Here is an 18,875-nt window from a genome sequence, read left to right as displayed (position 1 = left end):
AAGAAGCGGACAGTCATGCTCAGGGATGGAGGATAGCAGAGTGTCAAGTTCGTCAATAAAGTCGCCTAGTTGGCCTGGAGGGCGGTAGATGACCAACACGTAGAGTTTTGCTGGGGCGATCACTTTGATGGCATGGAATTCGAATGAGACATATTTGTTTGAAGGCAGTAGCGGGGTGAATTTCCATTTGTTGGAGATCAGCAGGCCCGTCCCGCCTCCTCGTCCAGATAGGCGAGGGGTGTGGGATAGTGTAAGGTTAGTGGAGAGTGCAGCCGGGGTGGCAGTGTTCTCTGGTTTGATCCAAGTCTCAGTGAGAGCAAGGAGTTCCAATGAAAGGTGGTTGGCATAGCCAGCTATGAAGTCGGTTTTGTTGACTGCGGATTGACAGTTCCACAAACCCATGGAGAAGGAGGTTTCTGTCGGTGAGGTCCGTTTAAGTTCCTGGAGGTTAAGGGGATTTCTGCCCCTTTTGATATTTCTGCCCCTTTTGGCATGATGCCGTTTTCTGCAATGGCCGGTGATAACAGATATGGTGGAACGGCACATTTTGCCTTTGTCGGTGCCTGTGCTCGGTGAACTTGCACAGGTAAACTTGCTTGTCTTGACCGTGTCCGTCTTAAACGAGGCTGGCTGAAACGCGGGCTGCCGCTTATGCTGCCGCTTCAGCAGTATTGGATGGAGAAATGTGGACAAGTCACATTTTTTACTTCTTTTTTACACATTTTAAATTATGTTTAAAGGCATTTTTCGATTATTTGTTTGTGAAGGCTATACAACAAGAATATTCACTTTTGGAGCTGTGGGTTAAGTGCATTCTCTGTGTCTTTCTTCCTGCAAGCTAGTATGTAATTTTGGTGAAACAACAGTGGATTGGCAAGAATTGTTCATGGTTTGATTCGAGCAGCTATGTTTGTTTCACTTTTACAGAGCTAGGATTGAGTAGGACCACTGTTTTTTTACAGAGCTAGGATTAAGTATGACCACTGTTTTTTTTTAGAGCATTAAGTATGACCACTGTTTTTTTTTTACAGAGGATTAAGTATGACCACTGGTTTTTACAGAGCATTAAGTATGACCACTGTTTTTTTTACAGAGGATTAAGTATGACCACTGGTTTTTACAGAGTTAGGATTGAGTATGACCACTGGGTGACCACTGGTTTTCCATCTGCACACACACTAGCCACGTTTACATGGACACTAATCCGATTACAAACGGAATAACGGCTCAATCGGAATAAAAATTGTCATACTGTACACCTTAATCGGAATAAAAATGCCTGATCCAATCAGAATTTTAATAAAAATGAAAGCGGTTACTGATGGTTACTGGCTACTGGCTACTGATTAGGCAGCTCCAGAACCATGAGGGGGACAAAAAAATGCATTTCCATCTCAAAACCTCCTAACTCCTCAAGGGTGTAACAGCACAGATCTACAGTACTGTAGTTAAAACAGTTAAAACAGTTAGAATGTTATGAATCTAGATATAGCTTTGGCCAGTGATGTCACTCTGCTTGTCATGAACCTCAATGTTCTCTTAGTATCACTCATATGACACTTTATCTTAGCTTGACTCTGAATGTCAATAAAACCAAGGAAATGGTAGTGGATTACAGAAGGTAGCAGCAGAACTACAGTTACACCCCGCTAATGATCAGCAGGCAACCTGTAGAGAGAGTCACAAGTTTTAAATACCTTGGTGCCCATATTACTGAAGACTTAACATGGACTGTTAACACTCAATATGTTCTGAAGAAGTCCAGACAAAGACTCTACTTCCTTCGTCAGCTAAGGAAATTCAAAATTTCTACATCCATCATGAAGGCCTTCTACACTTCAGCTGTTGAGAGTGTTCTAACTGGTAGCATCATTACCTGGTATGGGAACTCCACAGTTAGAGATTGTAGTACTCTGCAGAGAGTAGTGCGCTCAGCTGAACGTACTATAAGAACTCAACTCCCTGCTCTACAAGATATCTATTCCAGAAGAGTACTCCTAAGAGCCCAAAAGATCCTGAAGGACTCTTCTCATCCTAACAATGGATTATTCCTACCGCTGAAATCAAGAAGACGCCTATGTAGTCACAAAGCCAGAACTGAGAGACTCAGGAGAAGTTTTTATCCCCAGGCCATCCGAACTCTGAACTCACACTATACTGACTTTGCACACATTCACTCCTCAGCACTCTCAAACATTTCCCAACTCTGAACTCACACTATACTGACTTTGCACTCATTCACTCCTCAGCACTCATGACCCCCCCACCCCCCACACACATCCCTCTCCTTATGCTACAGACCTTTTATTCATTTTCTTATTTCATCACACGTCAAAACACACACACACACACACACACATCTGACTTTCTCCAACTTTTGCACATCTCCATAGAACTTTTTATTTATTATTTTTGATTTCTCCTCCATCTATCTACCCATGTCCTTGATTGCCTAGCCTTTCTGCCCTCCCCCCACCCCCATCCCCAACACACACACACACAAAACACACACACTTACATCATCACTGTCATCACCACACATACATACAGCACACTGCTTGCTAGTAAGCCTCCTCTACATACTTGCTGCACACTGCCCCCCCCCCCCCCCTCCCTACATACACAGCACATTATTTCATCAGAAAGCTTCTCCAACACACATCCCCAACATACTTACAGCACACTGCCCCCCACCCCCCATACACAGCACATTGTCTCATGAGGAAGCTTCTCCAACACACATATTGCACACTGCCCTCTCCCCACATACACAGCACACTATCCCATCTCCCCTGTCATCCCCCCAACACACACACCAAGACCCCTGGCAGTTGGATTAGCCCCTTGAGCCGTGGATCTGCCCAAGGTTTCTTCCTTGGTAAGGGAGTTTTTCCTTGCCCCTGTTGCTCTTGGGTGCTCCTTGTTGGTGCCCCCCCACCTTTCTTATGCAGCCCTTGCCACTTAATCTACTAAACCCCTCTTCTACTGCACTTTTTACCCCCCCCCCCCCCCCCATTAATGCACAAATAGGCTGACACCAGACATAATTTCACTGCATTTCTTACTTCCAGTAACTATATGCATGTGACAATAAACTTCCTTGTATCCTTGTATCCTTGTATCTAAAGCCGTAATTATGTCTCATTGTGGGAAATTAATTGAATTGGGCAGCTGTGTTGTTTCTTGAGGACCATGACAAGTGTTTGTGTCCAAACACATGGCCTGTGTCATTTGCAATCCGATCCATTGGGCTCAAGTCCCCTTGAACCACCATGGGGTGAAAGAGATGGCAGTCCACTAATCAATGGGTGGATGAGTCACTCTGAGGTATTATATGACTTTGACCATTAGCTCTGATTGGTAATATTTTAAACAGTAAAATGGTCTGAGCTGTAACCTAATGTCATTGTCTGATTATGTTCCTGCTTACACATTCGTGATCTTAATCTGACTTAATAACGAAAAATTGGAGTCTGCTGTGCTATATACATGTAGCTCATGGTCACTGCCAGGTAATCAAGGCAATCAGGTCTTCGCCTTTCACCCCTGTTCCTTCGCCATTCCTTCCAGCAGTGCCCGCACAGCTAGTTCTGCTTTCTCATTTCTACATTTTGTGCCCCATGTTATTAAATGTGCTACATAGTTTATGGTAATGATTACACAAAGATTAATGGCTATGCTGTTTCACAGTTAAATATTGAAAATGGGATAGAGTGTAATGGGATACAGTGCAATGGCTTTATATTTTACATCAGAAACCTCATTTTAGTTTGCTTAACTGGATCAAGTGGATCAATTTACAATTGAGCTGCTTTTCAAGTTGTTTTCCGAAGTGTCAGTGACTCACTGTAATTCTGCAACATGCATCCTGAAAAAGACAATTAACTCTGTTGTTTTCATTTAAGAGAAATCAATGATGATTTACAACTCTTACCAAACGATTGTAGCCGATGGCTATTTCTGGCTTTTGAATTAGCTTTTCCTTATCACAAGTTCAATTCATATCCCTTCAAGCAGAATGCACAAAATGTTTTTCATGTGTCATTACAACATGCATATCAATACAATGCACTTTGGACGTAAAAACGTTTCATAATGAATTTCTTTTGTATTGTATCTATAATGCACCTACACATCTGTGTTAGAGCTCCCTATGATATCCCTATACACATCTGTGTTAGAGCTCCCTATGATATCCCTGTACTGTACACATCTGTGTTAGAGCTCCCTATGATATCCCTATACACATCTGTGTTAGAGCTCCCTATGATATCCCTGTACTGTACACATCTGTGTTAGAGCTCCATATGATATCCCTGTACTGTACACATCTGTGTTAGAGCTCCCTATGATATCCCTATACACATCTGTGTTAGAGCTCCCTGTACTGTACACATCTGTGTTAGAGCTCCCTATGATATCCCTGGTAAGTTTTTTTTCCTTTTTAAAATGTATTCCAAAGTCTTGTCTCATCACGTCATTACACTTTGACATAGGCAATGTACTTATCAATACACACACTTCATAAAGTCATAAAAAAAATTAAAAAGTAATGTCTAGTAATGACACTGCTCCTGACGGAAAACCGCAAACGTGCCGCTCCACGAGCAGGTCCATTTCTCTGCTGCTTCAAAGTGTCCTGTTCATTAGCGCGTGTGACAGCGGCGCTGGTTGTGCGGCTGGCTTTGTGGACCCTGCTCACTGGGTCTCTGAGCACGGCACCACCCAGACCATTTATAATTATTACTTACATAAATATTTGATATAGTGTTGGAACAGGCAGCGGTAAGATATCACTGTCACTGTGAAACGGTGGAGGTTTAGTCTCCAGCACAACTCCTGCTTATGGGAAGTACTTTAGCCAAAATACAACTGATGTCCAGACCATTAGCAATGTAGATATTTTATTTAGGATAGGCATGAAACACCTCCAAGGAAAAGGAGTCCATTCAGAAAAAGTCCATTCAGAAAAACTGGCAGAAAAGCTGTTGTTTCCACCCTGGAACCTTTGAAATGCTCACCGGAGTTTAAAGCTGCCATGTGTAACTCTTGTTGTCAAGAAAGCAGTCGAGAAAAATACTTTTAGTCTCACTCCGGTAATGATGTAGGTATAATGATTTTGTTTTGGTCTTGCTACATTCCAATGCACATTTTGCATATTTGTGTGTGCAGTCTGTTTGGCATTTGTTTACCTTTATCGGCTTTGCAATACGGTAAATAGCCATATACTGTAAAACACCTGAAACAAAGAAAAGGATCTTTCACATTGTTCTTTCAATTGTCCTTGTTAGTCAAATCCCATTTTATTCATCACATTCTTTTTTGGTTTCTCGGTTTTCTCCACACACTTCAAAACTTGCTTACCAGACTTCACTTTAATCTCGTTCCTTAATGATCGTTCCTTAAGGAATACTGTGGCAGTTGGACCTTAAGTGGAATGGGGACATTTTGGTTGTCCTCGTTTTCCTGCAAAGACCAAATATCCAGGGCCTCCAGGGGGCCTCTCTCTGTGTTTTGGTAAGGGTGCTTTTCATGATGCACTGATGCATAATAGTGGCCTTTATGAGAGAACAATTTGTAGATCGTGCCAAAATTGGCTTTATATTTTATGGCTGTTAAACTCATCCATTGAGGTGAAAAAGTGCTGAAGTAACACTGTGCAGTATCTTGAGAGATATGCTATGCATGTTGGATAATGGGCATCTTAAGAGGTGGTGGTCACCAGGTATGGTCACCTCACCATGCTTAATTTCAGCTTGATATAGCATACAGAATAATGTATTCTGACTAGTTAAACATCTGTGACATTATGCGTGCTGTACAGTGGCCCTTATGAAAGCCTGGAAAGTCTGTTGCACCATCGTTACAGTTCAGGCGATGTGATGACAGTAAGCTGAAGAGATTTCCCCTCTCTGTCATAAATCCAGGTTAACATTGAAAATATGTCTGGCAAACATGGGGAATATCAATGAACTGGCTCTTCGCCAGCTGGACATAGGCGCTCTGTGACCTGTGTACTGTTATTATCATACATTTGTAATTAACTCAGTACCCAGTGATGACACTTGGCAGACCGGAACCATTATCTGTTCAAAGTTATTGCAGGCATATTCAATGTGACATGGCTTGTTAGAAACACATTTGAAAGACAGCATTTAAAAAGAACAACCAGGAATAATAATAGCACCCATGTTTATAGGCTATTTGTTCATACAGACTAATTAGGTTGAATTCCCCCTCATTTAACAATAGGTCTCTTCGTATACTGTCTATATGGTGTCGTGGATGTGAGTACAAGAGAGATGTACTTAAGCTGATTTCATGTCTAAACTTGCCGGTAATGATGTGGGTATGTGCTGCGTTTGTGGTTATTCTGAATACACACACTAAATACATAGCTGTAAGTTGGCCTGGCTTTCATTTACTATTTTGGTCATCTATCATGCTTGAAGGAAACTGGCATATGTTACACTTGTAAATGTAGCATTAATTTAGGAAATTACATTTAAACCATTTAGTGTCTGACTTAATGAAATACAATGACATGCAGTATAACATATTAAAATATAAAGAGGTCAGCACAGGGATGCTATCTTCCAATGCACTTGATGAATGTTTGGCTGTATAATCTAGGCTCTCTGTTTTTGTTTACTTCAGTGACTACCATACACTCTTTGTAGCTTGCTTAGGTGCGCCATTGGCTTTCACCCAAAGACATGCCATCTGTAGTAGCTGAACTAGTTGGCTATCCCACCACCACATTGCAGGGAGATACTGTACACAGGTTGGGTGGTTGGGATTACATTTCCAGACGCCTTTCTTGCCTCCTTGCCAGCCACTATTTCATATTAGGCTAATGTTTTCATCCTGTTCACACTGGGTTAAGAGTCAGACCAAAGAGTGATGAAAGTATTCTGCAATAGATCAGTCAACTCCAAACACTCATATGCCACTTCTCTGTAAAATCACAGTGGATACTCAATACTTTATGCTGTCTAAATCGTGTAAAATAAAATGAGCAAAATGAGCGCATATGTTATACCAAGATGTGATTTCCAAGATGTCATTATTTGCATCATGTCATCTCAGGTTCGATGACATTGATGACATTGCGTGCCGTTAAAACAAAGTGCGCAGGACATGTTCACTTTTTGTCATTTGTTTTAACCACATTGCTGGTGTTGTAGTATGTAGCCTAAGCCCAGTTCTACAACAGATCAGTGGTCATTTCATGTTTGTTTGTTGTATGTGTTACGTGTGGCATGAATTACCAAAGCTCCTCCGTTAGTGCCCGATCGAGCAGACTATCTCCAAGCGAGGTTGAGCACTCGCCCTCCTCCGCACACGATCACGCACTGAAACCACTCCTCTCGCTGTCGGTCTTCATCCTATCTCCCACCTCCCACTGCAACCATTTCAGCGGAATAGACGCTCGTTGCATCCGTGGGACGCAAACTGGCTCGACTTGCTCTACACCTTTACGACACGGGACAGTGACAGGGGCAGATATTTTTTGAAAAAATACGGCTTCTACGCCTTGCAGGCATTGATGGATAGTACCCAATTCAAGTGTACGATTTACAGTGGATTTTTCTGATTGTGTACTGGAAATTGACGCCATATGAAGAAACCACCCTTTGCTTCTGTCTCGCATCACGAACTTGTACTTCTAAAAATATGGGGAGGCATGAATTGGTTTATCTTCACAAAAGCCGAGATATAGACAGTACCTTCTGCCACAACTCAACGTGTTTCCCCATCGCATATGACTAGCACATCATCAAATATTTTCGAGCGTTTGGACAGTATGTGGGTATGTTACATTCCTCTGAAGGAGACTCGTGCATCAGTTTCTGTCGGAAGCACACCCACCATAGTGTGATGCTCCTTGAATTCTCTTGGCTCAATCCGCAGCTCCAGAACCGGCGGCCCACTTTTGGATTTACAATTGGATTCAAATTATTTGCATGAAAAGGCGTTCCCCGATGGACAATTATTCAACTATTCCATGTGAGTAGCGGCTGTTGTGTATATTGCTCCATTGATCGACATTGCCTCGGTTTATCATCTCGGAAGAACGATTTAATTAGACATAAATCAAGGATAGCCTATAGTGTATCTGTAAATTACATTGCATTGGCTTAAATTAGATATGCATATCGTTGAGCTTTTGAATGAACACGATCCTCTGCATTGCGATAACTGCCCACACAGAGAGCAGCGATCGCTAAACTGACTAGAGAGATGCACAGATATAGGCAACATCTCTTATGAGCACTGAATCATTTTCTGTAACTCTTGTCTTCACTGAATGCGTCCAGATGAATGATTCTTAGACTACCACAACTCACAGTCCTAACAATCATTTGAACTAATTTGCTTTTTGAAGGAATAGCATTTTTCCTGAGGTATGCGTATTGTCAATGTAATGATCGCTTACTCGTTTCATTGATTTTTACGCATGGGACATGCTGCTCATTACTGAACGATAGTGTATATTGCATACGTTTTACTAATGTCATTGTTAGCAGACTTAGGGTTGACTGTGATCCCATGTGATAATGAGCGGAAATGATAAGGACATCTTCATACAAGAGTTTGGCATGCAGCAACAAGGCACTAGTCTATGTCAAACGGGTGCAAAATTATCTGCGATCCCTCTTGCTCTTTATAACAACCGACATCCAGTAGGCTCCATATCTCTAAGTAGACTAATGTAAAAGAATCCAGGCTGACTCTTTCTTTCAGATTCTCCATCTGAGATAGTAGATGTGGTTGACTTTAGTGCAGTAAATGGGCTACTGCAACGATTTAGTACGTTGCTACAAGTGCATTATTTACATGACATATCTACTATCTTCCTTTTACCATCCTTCCAATGCTGAAGGAGTTTTTGAGCTCGTTGTGTGGTGCATGGCATCTGGATTGATAGTGTATCTTCTCATTAGCAAGCCTAGTCTATTCATATGTATCCTGACTGAAGGAGGCTAACAAATGGGGCCCAGCTATAATTAGCCCTTTTGCCATCCTACAGAAGTCACCATAGTCAGGCAGTAACCTATTTCAGGTCAGTCTCCATCGCTGTATATTTGTAAAGGTAAATGTTAGAGATATATTACAGAAGTTATTGTTCAGTAGGTGGTGTAGCCTATTGATTTAGACAAAATCACAGTAACATTGGTAGTGCACCTGCACTAACTATGGATGGACCTGTTAACACATAGTAAAGATGTGCCTCTGTGATGTTGAATGATTTATAGAGATGTAAAGGAGGTGCTACATCTTTATACAGTTAATATTGTTAGTGATATGTGCCTGCTTACTGGTTAATCCAGTGACTGTACAGTAGCCTTATGCACTACGTTGAGATTCTGCACTGTCCAGTAAAAATGGACAATGGCCAGATTACCTATGAGAGTTTACTGTATATTGCCTTGTCATGCAAAAGCATACTGGTCCATGACTGTGTTGTAATTTGTGTTGTACTGTTTAGAAACTACGGTTGGGTGATACAGACTTAAAACTATCACAATATGATATTTATGGTGTTACCAATGTAAATAATGATATGAAAGGAGTACTGTTTACCACAGTTGTCTCCACCGCAAGTCATCATCTTACAGTCTTAACAGTCGTGGAAAACACAAGAACTTCACATTCAGTTCACATTCACATTGAGCAACCCACTTTACAGCACATACGTATAAACATGTCATCACCTACAGTATATCATTTATATTGCGATATGACAAATGCTTATGATGGGGAGGAATTTTACCATTATATTGATGCAGTAATGATACAATATTGCCCATTCCTACAAGCTTGTTACTATCCTGGAGGGAGACTATTCCTTGCTAATATATATGAATTCTGATGTGTCCTCCTGCAGACTGTCCATTCCCTTTCCGTTATTTACAAGATGCGGTAAATTGGACAGTATCATTATTCATGCCTATTATTAGATTTGGTTTGGTGCGAGAGAGTCAAAGCTAAGTTATTGAGTGACGTGTGATGAGACTAAGCCTAGTAAAACTGTCATATGAATAGCCTATTCTGTCCATCTGTGCATAAAACATTTTTGCCAAAATATGATTTGAAAGATGTCTGTTGTTGTTGCTGACCTTGCTTGCCTTCCTTCTGTGCAAATGGCATCACTACTTTTCGATATATGGCTGCTATTCTGCCAAAGATTACACAATAGCTAGCGTGCTGCTGTGTAACTACAGTGAGTAAAAAAAAGTCCAACTAGGCTCTTCGATGTCATTTCCTTCCCTATGCTGTTAGCTTAACTTGTTTGTCTTTTTATGCTCACAATTGATACATTGATTGATTGATCTCTTGGCTGGATGTCTGATTGAAGGAAGTTCTGATTGATTGATTACTACTGTGTCCACACATGTTTGTGTTTATTCAATGTATACATCTGAGCATCCTTCTGCCAGTGCTGGTATCTGATAGCACAATGACAGGAGAGAACTGGAATAAGACATTTGAATGTGAGTTTAAGATAATATACCTATTTGCACAGAAGGCATTTAGCAGATATCCTTGTATCACTCTCTAACTGTACAGTATGCCATCTATAGTTATATCTTCTCGTAGCCAGTATTGTGTTTCTTTTAGCATAACTGTATACGTTTTAAATGTTAAAATAAAACATTGGTGGCCTCTCCAGCATCAGCATTGTGGTGTGTGTGTGTGTGTGTCTGTGTGTGTCAGAAGTAGATTGTGAATGTTGTACCGTGTTTTATAGCATAACAGTAGAATATGTATATACATTGAAGACATGGGTTAGGTTACCTCTCTCTTAGCAGGCTAACCTCATTCTGTCCCCTAAGCAGTCTCAGCAGCAGCAGTGGTGGCAGAATCAGATCGTTATGGTTGCATTGGTGTTGTTGACATGGATCACTCATCTGTAAGGCCCTGGGGAGGCCTGCTGAAACTGAGGAGATGTGAAAGGTGACAAACCTGTCACGGCCCTGTCGCTCGCTCGCCTTTAGATGCTAGTTATGTCAGAATGCACCTATCGGTCCCTCTGCCTGTGCACCGCTCAGATCCCTCCCCGACATGGATCTGCTCATATTGGTGCTGCTAATACTCTGTCCTTTGGGATGTTTTGGCTTAGTTCAGTTAATGCTTTGGCTCTTCAGAAGGGGCGTCACTGAAAGAGATATGATAATGGAGCAGTGAGGTTTGGGAGTTTCCTCCAGGTAGTGGCCTTGCTGAAATAACATGGAACAAAGGAATCGTCATTACAGTGCCACTGGAGACTGTGTGTGTGTGTGTGTGTGTGTGTGTGTGTGTGTGTGTGTGTGTGTGTCTGTGTGTCTGTGTGTGTGTGTCTTTGAATGCATGAAACATTGGGTATAATATGACTTGTCGTCTGAGCAGGCTTTGTACAGTATATGAGCATGCTATGAAATAGAGACACTTTTTATCACCGGATTTAGATGTTTATGGCATGGGGCTTTTGCACATGATAGGTCTGTGTTTGAGTCATCCCATCGGGGCCTTCAAAGGAAGTGCTTGGAACATATATGTCTCTCTCTGCAGACTAATTATTTCTCTAGAAGAAAGCTTAATGTGCATGTTAATTGTTTCCATGACAATTAAAGTCACTTTTGTATAAGGAACAAAAGGTTATTGTTATTGTATAAGTAGTAGAATATCTTATCAATGACTTGTGATGGTTCCCAAGCTGTGGTGTGATTGGTCTAAGAGAACTATCACAAACCTCTGTGTGTATTTGCTAAAGAACTGCATTTAATCCTGTGTCATCCCACAGCAGTTATATGGACTTGGACAGTTATACGGTTGGACAGTTATACGGTTCTTGTGGAAGTAATGTGAACTAGACAGCAGGAGAACAGAACCAACCACGGCTACAGCTGATTGGTGTTTGGGTTTGTCCCAGACTCAGCTGTGTGTCGCGAGCAGGTGATTTATGTGCTCGGGATGGGAGCTCATGGGCGCGAGTGCAGCTCGAGCAGGTAGCTTGAGAGGTTTGCTGGGGAGTGGAGGGGTCGTGTCCTAACCTGTAATGCTTATATAGGACACTCATGGGGTCTGGCCTGGATACGACTCAGGGACATCAGGAGCTTAGTCATCCAGAGAGCTGAGCGAGTCCACCCCTCCACACGCAAGGCACCGAGAGAGTGGGGAGACATTGCACACAGCGTGGAGTAGGAGAAGGACGCTGTGTCGGTGCAATAATCTCAAATGATATCCTGTGAAGCATATGCTGTCACCCCCTCTCTCATGCATCACAAATGTGTTAAAAGAAAAAGTAATTTTGTTCCTATGGCAGAGCCAAGCCATTGTGATATCTCATACTGTTTGAGGGTAGGATATCCTCCTTTGCTGTAAGCATTGTCTTCATATTAGCCATCCACAAAGAAAGGTACATACCTCATGGTTTACAGTTAATTGGTGAATGGAATCTTGGTTTAAGAATATCACAGGTATTGTCCTGTGTACAGCTCATCAAAATGACAGTTAATGTTTCACCCATATGTTTGGTGTTGATAGTAGAAGCCGTACTGGGAATGACACCTTAGACCTTTGAAGCCTCTGGCGGCATCCTGAAAGTGGATTTTGTCGCTGTGACATCTGCCTCTTCCCTGTCAACAGCTGTTGTTTGTGCGATCTTATGTCAGAAATCGGGCCAGTCGCCACTCTGAATGTTTTAACAAATTAAAATGCGCGCACACACACACACACACACACACACACACACACACACACACACACACACACACACACACACACACATACATACACATACACACACACAAACACACACACACACACACTCGCAGATGTGGCCAGACCCTGTTAAACCATGAATTGTGCACCATAACAATAAGATAGTTTAATATTACTGTCCGAAAAAAGAACATTTTAAACACCAACACTAGAATACAAAATTAAGATTAAGTCCTCAATTTGACTGGTGAATGTTGAGGACCGTCTTAATTTAGTATTTTTCTTTTATAGTGTCTTTAATGTGATTGATGCCCTCAGTATGATCCCCTAGAGGTTTATTAGCTGCCATCTTTAAATGTGAAGGTGTGGTGTGCTTCTGTTGATCTACAGGAGTCGTGTGGCGTGCATGGGATTTATATTTTGACACGGGTGAGATTGTACTGCAGATTACAGCACCTGCACTTCTGTCTGGAGGTGATTAATTTCCAATCATTTGCATGCCAGCCGGAGCAGCAGCCTACTGTGCTGTTCTTCATGGTGACGGTGCCTGGGGACAAATGGAGGAGGTGGTGTTAGCCAGTCTCTCTCCACCCTGGCATGGGACTGCAGCAGCAGGGTGTGTGTGTATGTGTGTGTGTGTGTGTGTGTGTGACTCTCAGGAGACAGATGTGTGAGCGAGAGAGCGGCCTGCCGTGTCTCTCCCACAGTGTGTGTGTGTGTGCATGTGTGTGTGTGTGTGTGAATGTGTATGTGTATGTGAGTACACTGGAAGAGGTTGCAATACGTGTATCTGTGTGTGTGTGTGTGTAGAGTGATAGAGTGTGTGTACTGTATGTGTGCCTGTGTGTGTGTGTGTGTGTGTGTGTGTGTGTGTGTGTGTGTATGTGTGTGTGTGTGTGTGTTGGGGAGAAATAACCTGCTGGACAGGTGTAAAGGTATCAGGCTCGGAGACGTGCTATGAGAGGGAGGGCCGGTCCGTCTCGTCCTGTGTCGTCCCGGTGGGGCAGAGGTCAGTCCAAAGCCCCCTGAGTGACGGTGTGCGCCGCGCCGCCTGATGTGTGTGTGATGGGCCACTGCCATCGCCGCGGGGAGATGAATGGCGTGTTTACAGCAGCGGACGACGCTTGACAACCCACACTGGAGGACTGCCAGGCCACAGGGTGTGTGTGTGTGTGTGTGTGTGTGTGTGTGTGTGTGTGTGTGTGTGTGTGTGTGTGTGTGTGTGTGTGTGTGTGTGGAGAAGGAGGAGGAATGAATGTAGGTGGGGGTGTGGGGCGGGTGGCTGGGGGATGTGCAGAGAGACTGTCACCAAGGGTACCAGCTCTGATGCCTCAACTCACTCTCTTGCACCATCTCACGCAGACTCCGAGCCGTGTTTTTGTCAACGTCTTGGTTATTGAGGTACATGTAGTGTGCAGCAGGTACAGTATAGCAGGGCTGTAAAAGTGCCATGCTGCAGACTGGAGCGTTGGGCTCGATAGTGATGAAGAGGGGGCTTTGAAGGTGTCTAGTGTGAACATAGCGCATCAACAGGAACAATGAGCCATTGTTTTTACTCATTTTGTGATTTTGTCATTTTGTGGTTCTGAAAACTGCGTTCAACTTACCCTGCGTACGCCACAGCTAATCCTGAAGCCAGTGGCTCATTCACTGATATTATGTCCATACGTTTCCGTATATCTATTTTTATGCATGCAAGGTTTGGCTCCAGCAACAACTCACATGCAAATGTGCAAGCTTTGTTGAGGAGGTTTTATATTAAGCACAGACATGGTTTTGAAGCCGCTGCAGGATATTTGGGGTTTCTATGTTTGGCAACACATTTCCCTTCTCGTGTGAGCTGTTGGACTGTTGGTAGTGTTAGTGTCATGACACGCCTATGGATGTTGAACGTCTAAAGTTATATAAATGTTCATGAGGTTTTATACATTGATGTTACTTTACAGTGGAAGTTCTAAGAATATCAAAAGTTATGTTGGAAAGTGATATGCAAGAAAAATCAAAAACAGAACAGGTGTTTTTGATGTTTTTTTTTTGTATTCAGTTTCAAAGAAAAAAATAAATGTTTGAGAGGAAAAGTCCCTTTATCGTTGTACAAATGTTTCAGTCTAATACACTATATATTGGTAATGGGGGTAATTTGGTTCAGTGAAACTAGGAAGGTTTAATTCATCCCATTAAAGCAATACAGTATAGTCATTTGTCATGGTTTGCCTTCCAGCAGGTCAGAGGGAGGCAGAATATGAGAGGAGGCAGAGGAAATGAAACGGAGTTGAATTTCAGACCGTTTGCGGCATCACAAATCGGTCTGTCTGATATTAATTATGCAAGCACTTTCTCTTCATCCAAATTGGGGCGAGGGGTTGTGAGATTGATTAAGACGCCTGTCATCCAGTGTTGCGGATCGGCTCGCTAGCCTGCCATGTCTAATAGTGTTGCTGGCTGCGTGTTATGTGGATAGGAGAGGTTAACACTGCCATGGTTAGTTTCTAGCCAAGCAGTAGCATTCAGTGCTGTCTTCTCCTCCCCAAAATACACACACGCTGCCTGGCAGTGCTGGAGTTAAGCTCATAAAAAGCATTACAGTGCTACAGTGGTACCATATTTTCCCTCTGGCTTTGTAAGACTATGTATTACCACCCCACTAACATCAAATTCACTTTATTAGTCTAAGCCTAATTGCATCACGCAGATATAACTTGGAGGTAGGGTAGCCTATTCATTATGTGTGCAGTTGCATTCATGGACATCAAAGAAATTCTGCACTATTCATATTTTTGTTATTTTCCCTTTTTCTGTATGTTTTTATATTCTATATATATTTTTCTCTACGTTTTATATGCTTGTGCATGTTTAGTGCTGGCACAATAGGTTGTGATGTAACCTAACAATAGCATGAGCTCGGGGACGTGCAGCCCTGCCCCTGTACAGCGGTGTGAGTTCATTTGGTTGCTCACTCCTTTCAGTCTCTGAAAGCACTTCTGGCCTTCACACAAAGACCCCGCGTGTATGTCTCTCTGCCTCCACAGGGTGTGTGCATTAGAGAGAGCAAGTGAACGAGGGTTAGTGATCGAGGGAGCGAGGGAGGGAGCGACTCAGCACCCTCAGGCTTCCATTATCTCCCGCCGCGTCCGAGGCAGTGAATAAGAAGCGAAAGTTAAGTCCTTCTTAGTGGCCGTCATTTTTAAATCCAGCGTCCACCGCCCAGTCATCTCTCTTCCCAGAGGGAGAGACTGCAGTAAGTTAAGACTGATCGTAGGGAGTAGTGGTGTGTGTGTGTGTGTGTGTGTGAAAGAGAGAGAGTGTGTGTGTGAGTGTGTGTGTGTATGCGTGTGTGTGTGTGTGTGTGTGTGTGTGTGTGTGTGTGTGTGTGTGTGGTGGGAGTTTGTGTGTGTGCGTGGTGGGAGTGGGGGTTAGGAATTGTGGCGGAATGAAGGATGTGGACTGCTTCTGTTTTAATAGCTCTATTGAGTTGTCTTTTTTTAGGTCTTTGGGTATTTTAGAGAGATGTACTGTACATGTGCAGAAAGGGACTCGGGTAGTCGGGTCAGGCAGCTTCTGCTTTTGGTTTGTACTGAAGTCGCGTACGCTATATATACAGTAATGCATACAAGCATCCATACATACATTATACTGTACGGAGACATACAGCTACAGTATAGATAAACACACACACACACACACACACACACACTCACACACACACACACACACGCGCACACACACACACACACACACACACACACACACACACACACACACACACACACACACACACACATATGGAGACAACCATTGTGAAATATGGACTTAATTTCAGAAACGTTGACAAAATGTTACATTTCTAGATGAAGTCAGACACCTTGTGTCATGACACTAAGGAGGATAAGAAATCTTTGTCCGAAGTCGAAGCAGAAAAGTCCAGGGACAGGCCAAAGGTTTGGAGTGGTTCTTAGAGGAAGCCAGCAGGTGTATCTGTCTTAGTGTTAGCATTTGATGTGTGTGTAGTCCACATTTTTTGTTTCAGTTTTATTTTATTACATTTACCTTGTTTCAGGTTTTATTATTGAATGAATTATTTCTGTTTTCACACGTGTTTCAAATGTGAGAGGTTCAACTATTTTTGTCCTTTTCTCTGTGCGGTTCAGTGAGCTGTCTAAGACAAAATCCAATCCCCCATGTTGATATGGCGATAATAAAGTATTGAGTCTTGCAGTCATGCAGTGCTGGATTCATGTCTCACATCATGATGAAGGTGCAGTTGACCCCTTTTCTCTCGCTTCTTAAAGTGACACAGTGCAGTTCTTTTACCTTAAAATGATGGCTTCAAACTCTTCATGATGATGCGCGACTTATAATAGGCAGACTTGCATCCATGTCACTGCCGATGCCCACCCAGAATGCCTGGTGTTACACAGCGTAGCTTTGTTGTTCCAAACCGAACGTGGCACTTTTTGTCAGGTCTCTACGGTTACCCAATAATGTATCCACTCCTATCCCTTTATTACAGTACTAGTACTGACAGATTCATTGGTAAATCCTAGCTAAGGTCTCCTCTGCACTGTAGCTTACATGTTATTCTATTGCTGTAAATCACCTTGGATAAAAGTGTCTGCCAAATTAAGAAATGTAAATGTAAATGTAAATGTACCCCATCAGTGCTAAATGGATACCCGGTGTGATGAAAATCAATGTAAAGGTGAAATCCTATATTGTGGTACCTGGAAGCTGGAGTGCTCGATTCTAAACCGTAACTTGTGTCCTCAAATTCAGTAAAATTCTCCTCACGTTTTGTCTAGCTGTCTGACCAGTGTTTGTGTACTAAAAACAAACCCTGGTGCTCCTGCACGCTCCCGTCTGTAATTGGGAAATCTAACAAAGCGGCTTGATGGCCATGGTGGCAGATGAGGTCCACCCTGGGCGTCTCGGAATGCAGCTGCCACTCTCTCTCTCTCACTCTCTCTCTCTCTCTCTCTCTCTTGTCTCTCTCTCTCTCTCTCTCTCTCTCTCTCTCTCTCTCTCGGGTCCTGAGATGGCGCGTCTCCCCGCTTGTCAGTGTCTGATCCTCTGTCAATATGCAGTCTGATTCATTACACGGACAGTGATGGCTTGACCTGCCATCTGCTCAGGTAGCTACGTACACCAGGGGACGGCCTCTATTTAAAAATGCACCATAAGGTGGAGAAAGACAGGGCCGTAATTATGACCATTTTAGTGCACAGCAGGGTGATTGTCTGTAATAGGCTATTACTTTGCATCAGCCATAGGCTTATGTGTCGGCATCTAGTCCTTACGAAATCTTGAAAATGTTGGTGCTGTAGATCTCCATGTTTACTTGCTCAGGAAGACCCAAAGACTGTAAAAAATATGGACAAAGCGAACTTTCAGGTAGGCGTCATTGTTCAGATTAGAATGTTGCTGCTTGGGAAGATCATAGCTGCGTGGAGACTATAAATATGGGCACATATGGGCATTTTTGGAATGAATGCAATCCTATGCTTGGCACATCTTTATTGCTCATTATTAGTAGGTCCAGTTTATTAATTACCTATTATTGTGAGATGAGGTGGACCTGCTGTATTGCAAATGACCGCCATTCCTGTGGATACTCTTTAGCATTTTTTCATGTCAATTTAATTTGGAGCTTCTAATTCAGACATCCTTTTGATAAAATAAAAAAGCACGCGCCACAACTAAAACCTGTGGTATAGCCATTATTCGTCCTCTTTACAGGTCTGAGCACAGTGATGAGTCTACTCACACAGTAATGAGCAGAATACCCCCCCACCCCCCACCTCGACCCCCACCAGGACAGAACTAAAAGGCGCCAATACTGTGCTGTTGTTGAGTGACTGTCAGATTTTTGAATGTCCTGTGCTTATGTAGTTTCTAAGGCTAAAGAGTTGTTTACTGGTAATAATATGTGATGGGGAGTTATCCGTTTTGATGAATAGGCTCTGAGTGGCCCACTGCCAGCTAGAGATGTGGCCTATCAGCTGAGGAGCAGGTGGTGTGAGTTGCATTCAAATGCGTTCTTTACTCTCTGGTCATGTGGCACTACTCAGGCAACACAAACACACACACACACACACACACACACACACACACACACACACACACACACACACACACACACACATACACACACACACACACACAATGACACC

At 42.8% G+C, this 18,875-nt stretch overlaps 1 protein-coding gene across 23 annotated transcripts in view; it reads left to right on the top strand.

The window, feature by feature from the left end:
• Positions 1-18,875, top strand: part of lrrc7 (leucine rich repeat containing 7) — a 141,732-nt gene that overhangs the window by 48,817 nt on the left and 74,040 nt on the right. For 21 of the 23 annotated variants that reach the window (XM_042057024.1, XM_042057022.1, XM_042057020.1 and 18 more), the window contains exon 1: positions 7,413-8,010. The exons of the other annotated variants lie outside the window; for them this stretch is intronic. In XM_042057024.1, the coding sequence (XP_041912958.1) occupies positions 7,968-8,010 (43 nt within the window). In that variant the 5' untranslated portion in view covers positions 7,413-7,967. Of the gene's footprint in view, positions 1-7,412; positions 8,011-18,875 lie in introns of those variants that run through there. 23 annotated transcript variants of the gene reach the window in all.

The sequence above is a fragment of the Alosa sapidissima genome, chromosome 12, assembly GCF_018492685.1.
Source record: "Alosa sapidissima isolate fAloSap1 chromosome 12, fAloSap1.pri, whole genome shotgun sequence".
NCBI lineage: Eukaryota > Metazoa > Chordata > Actinopteri > Clupeiformes > Clupeidae > Alosa > Alosa sapidissima.
The sequence above is the reverse complement of the archived record's forward strand: the minus strand, read 5'-3'. Positions and strand labels throughout refer to the sequence as shown.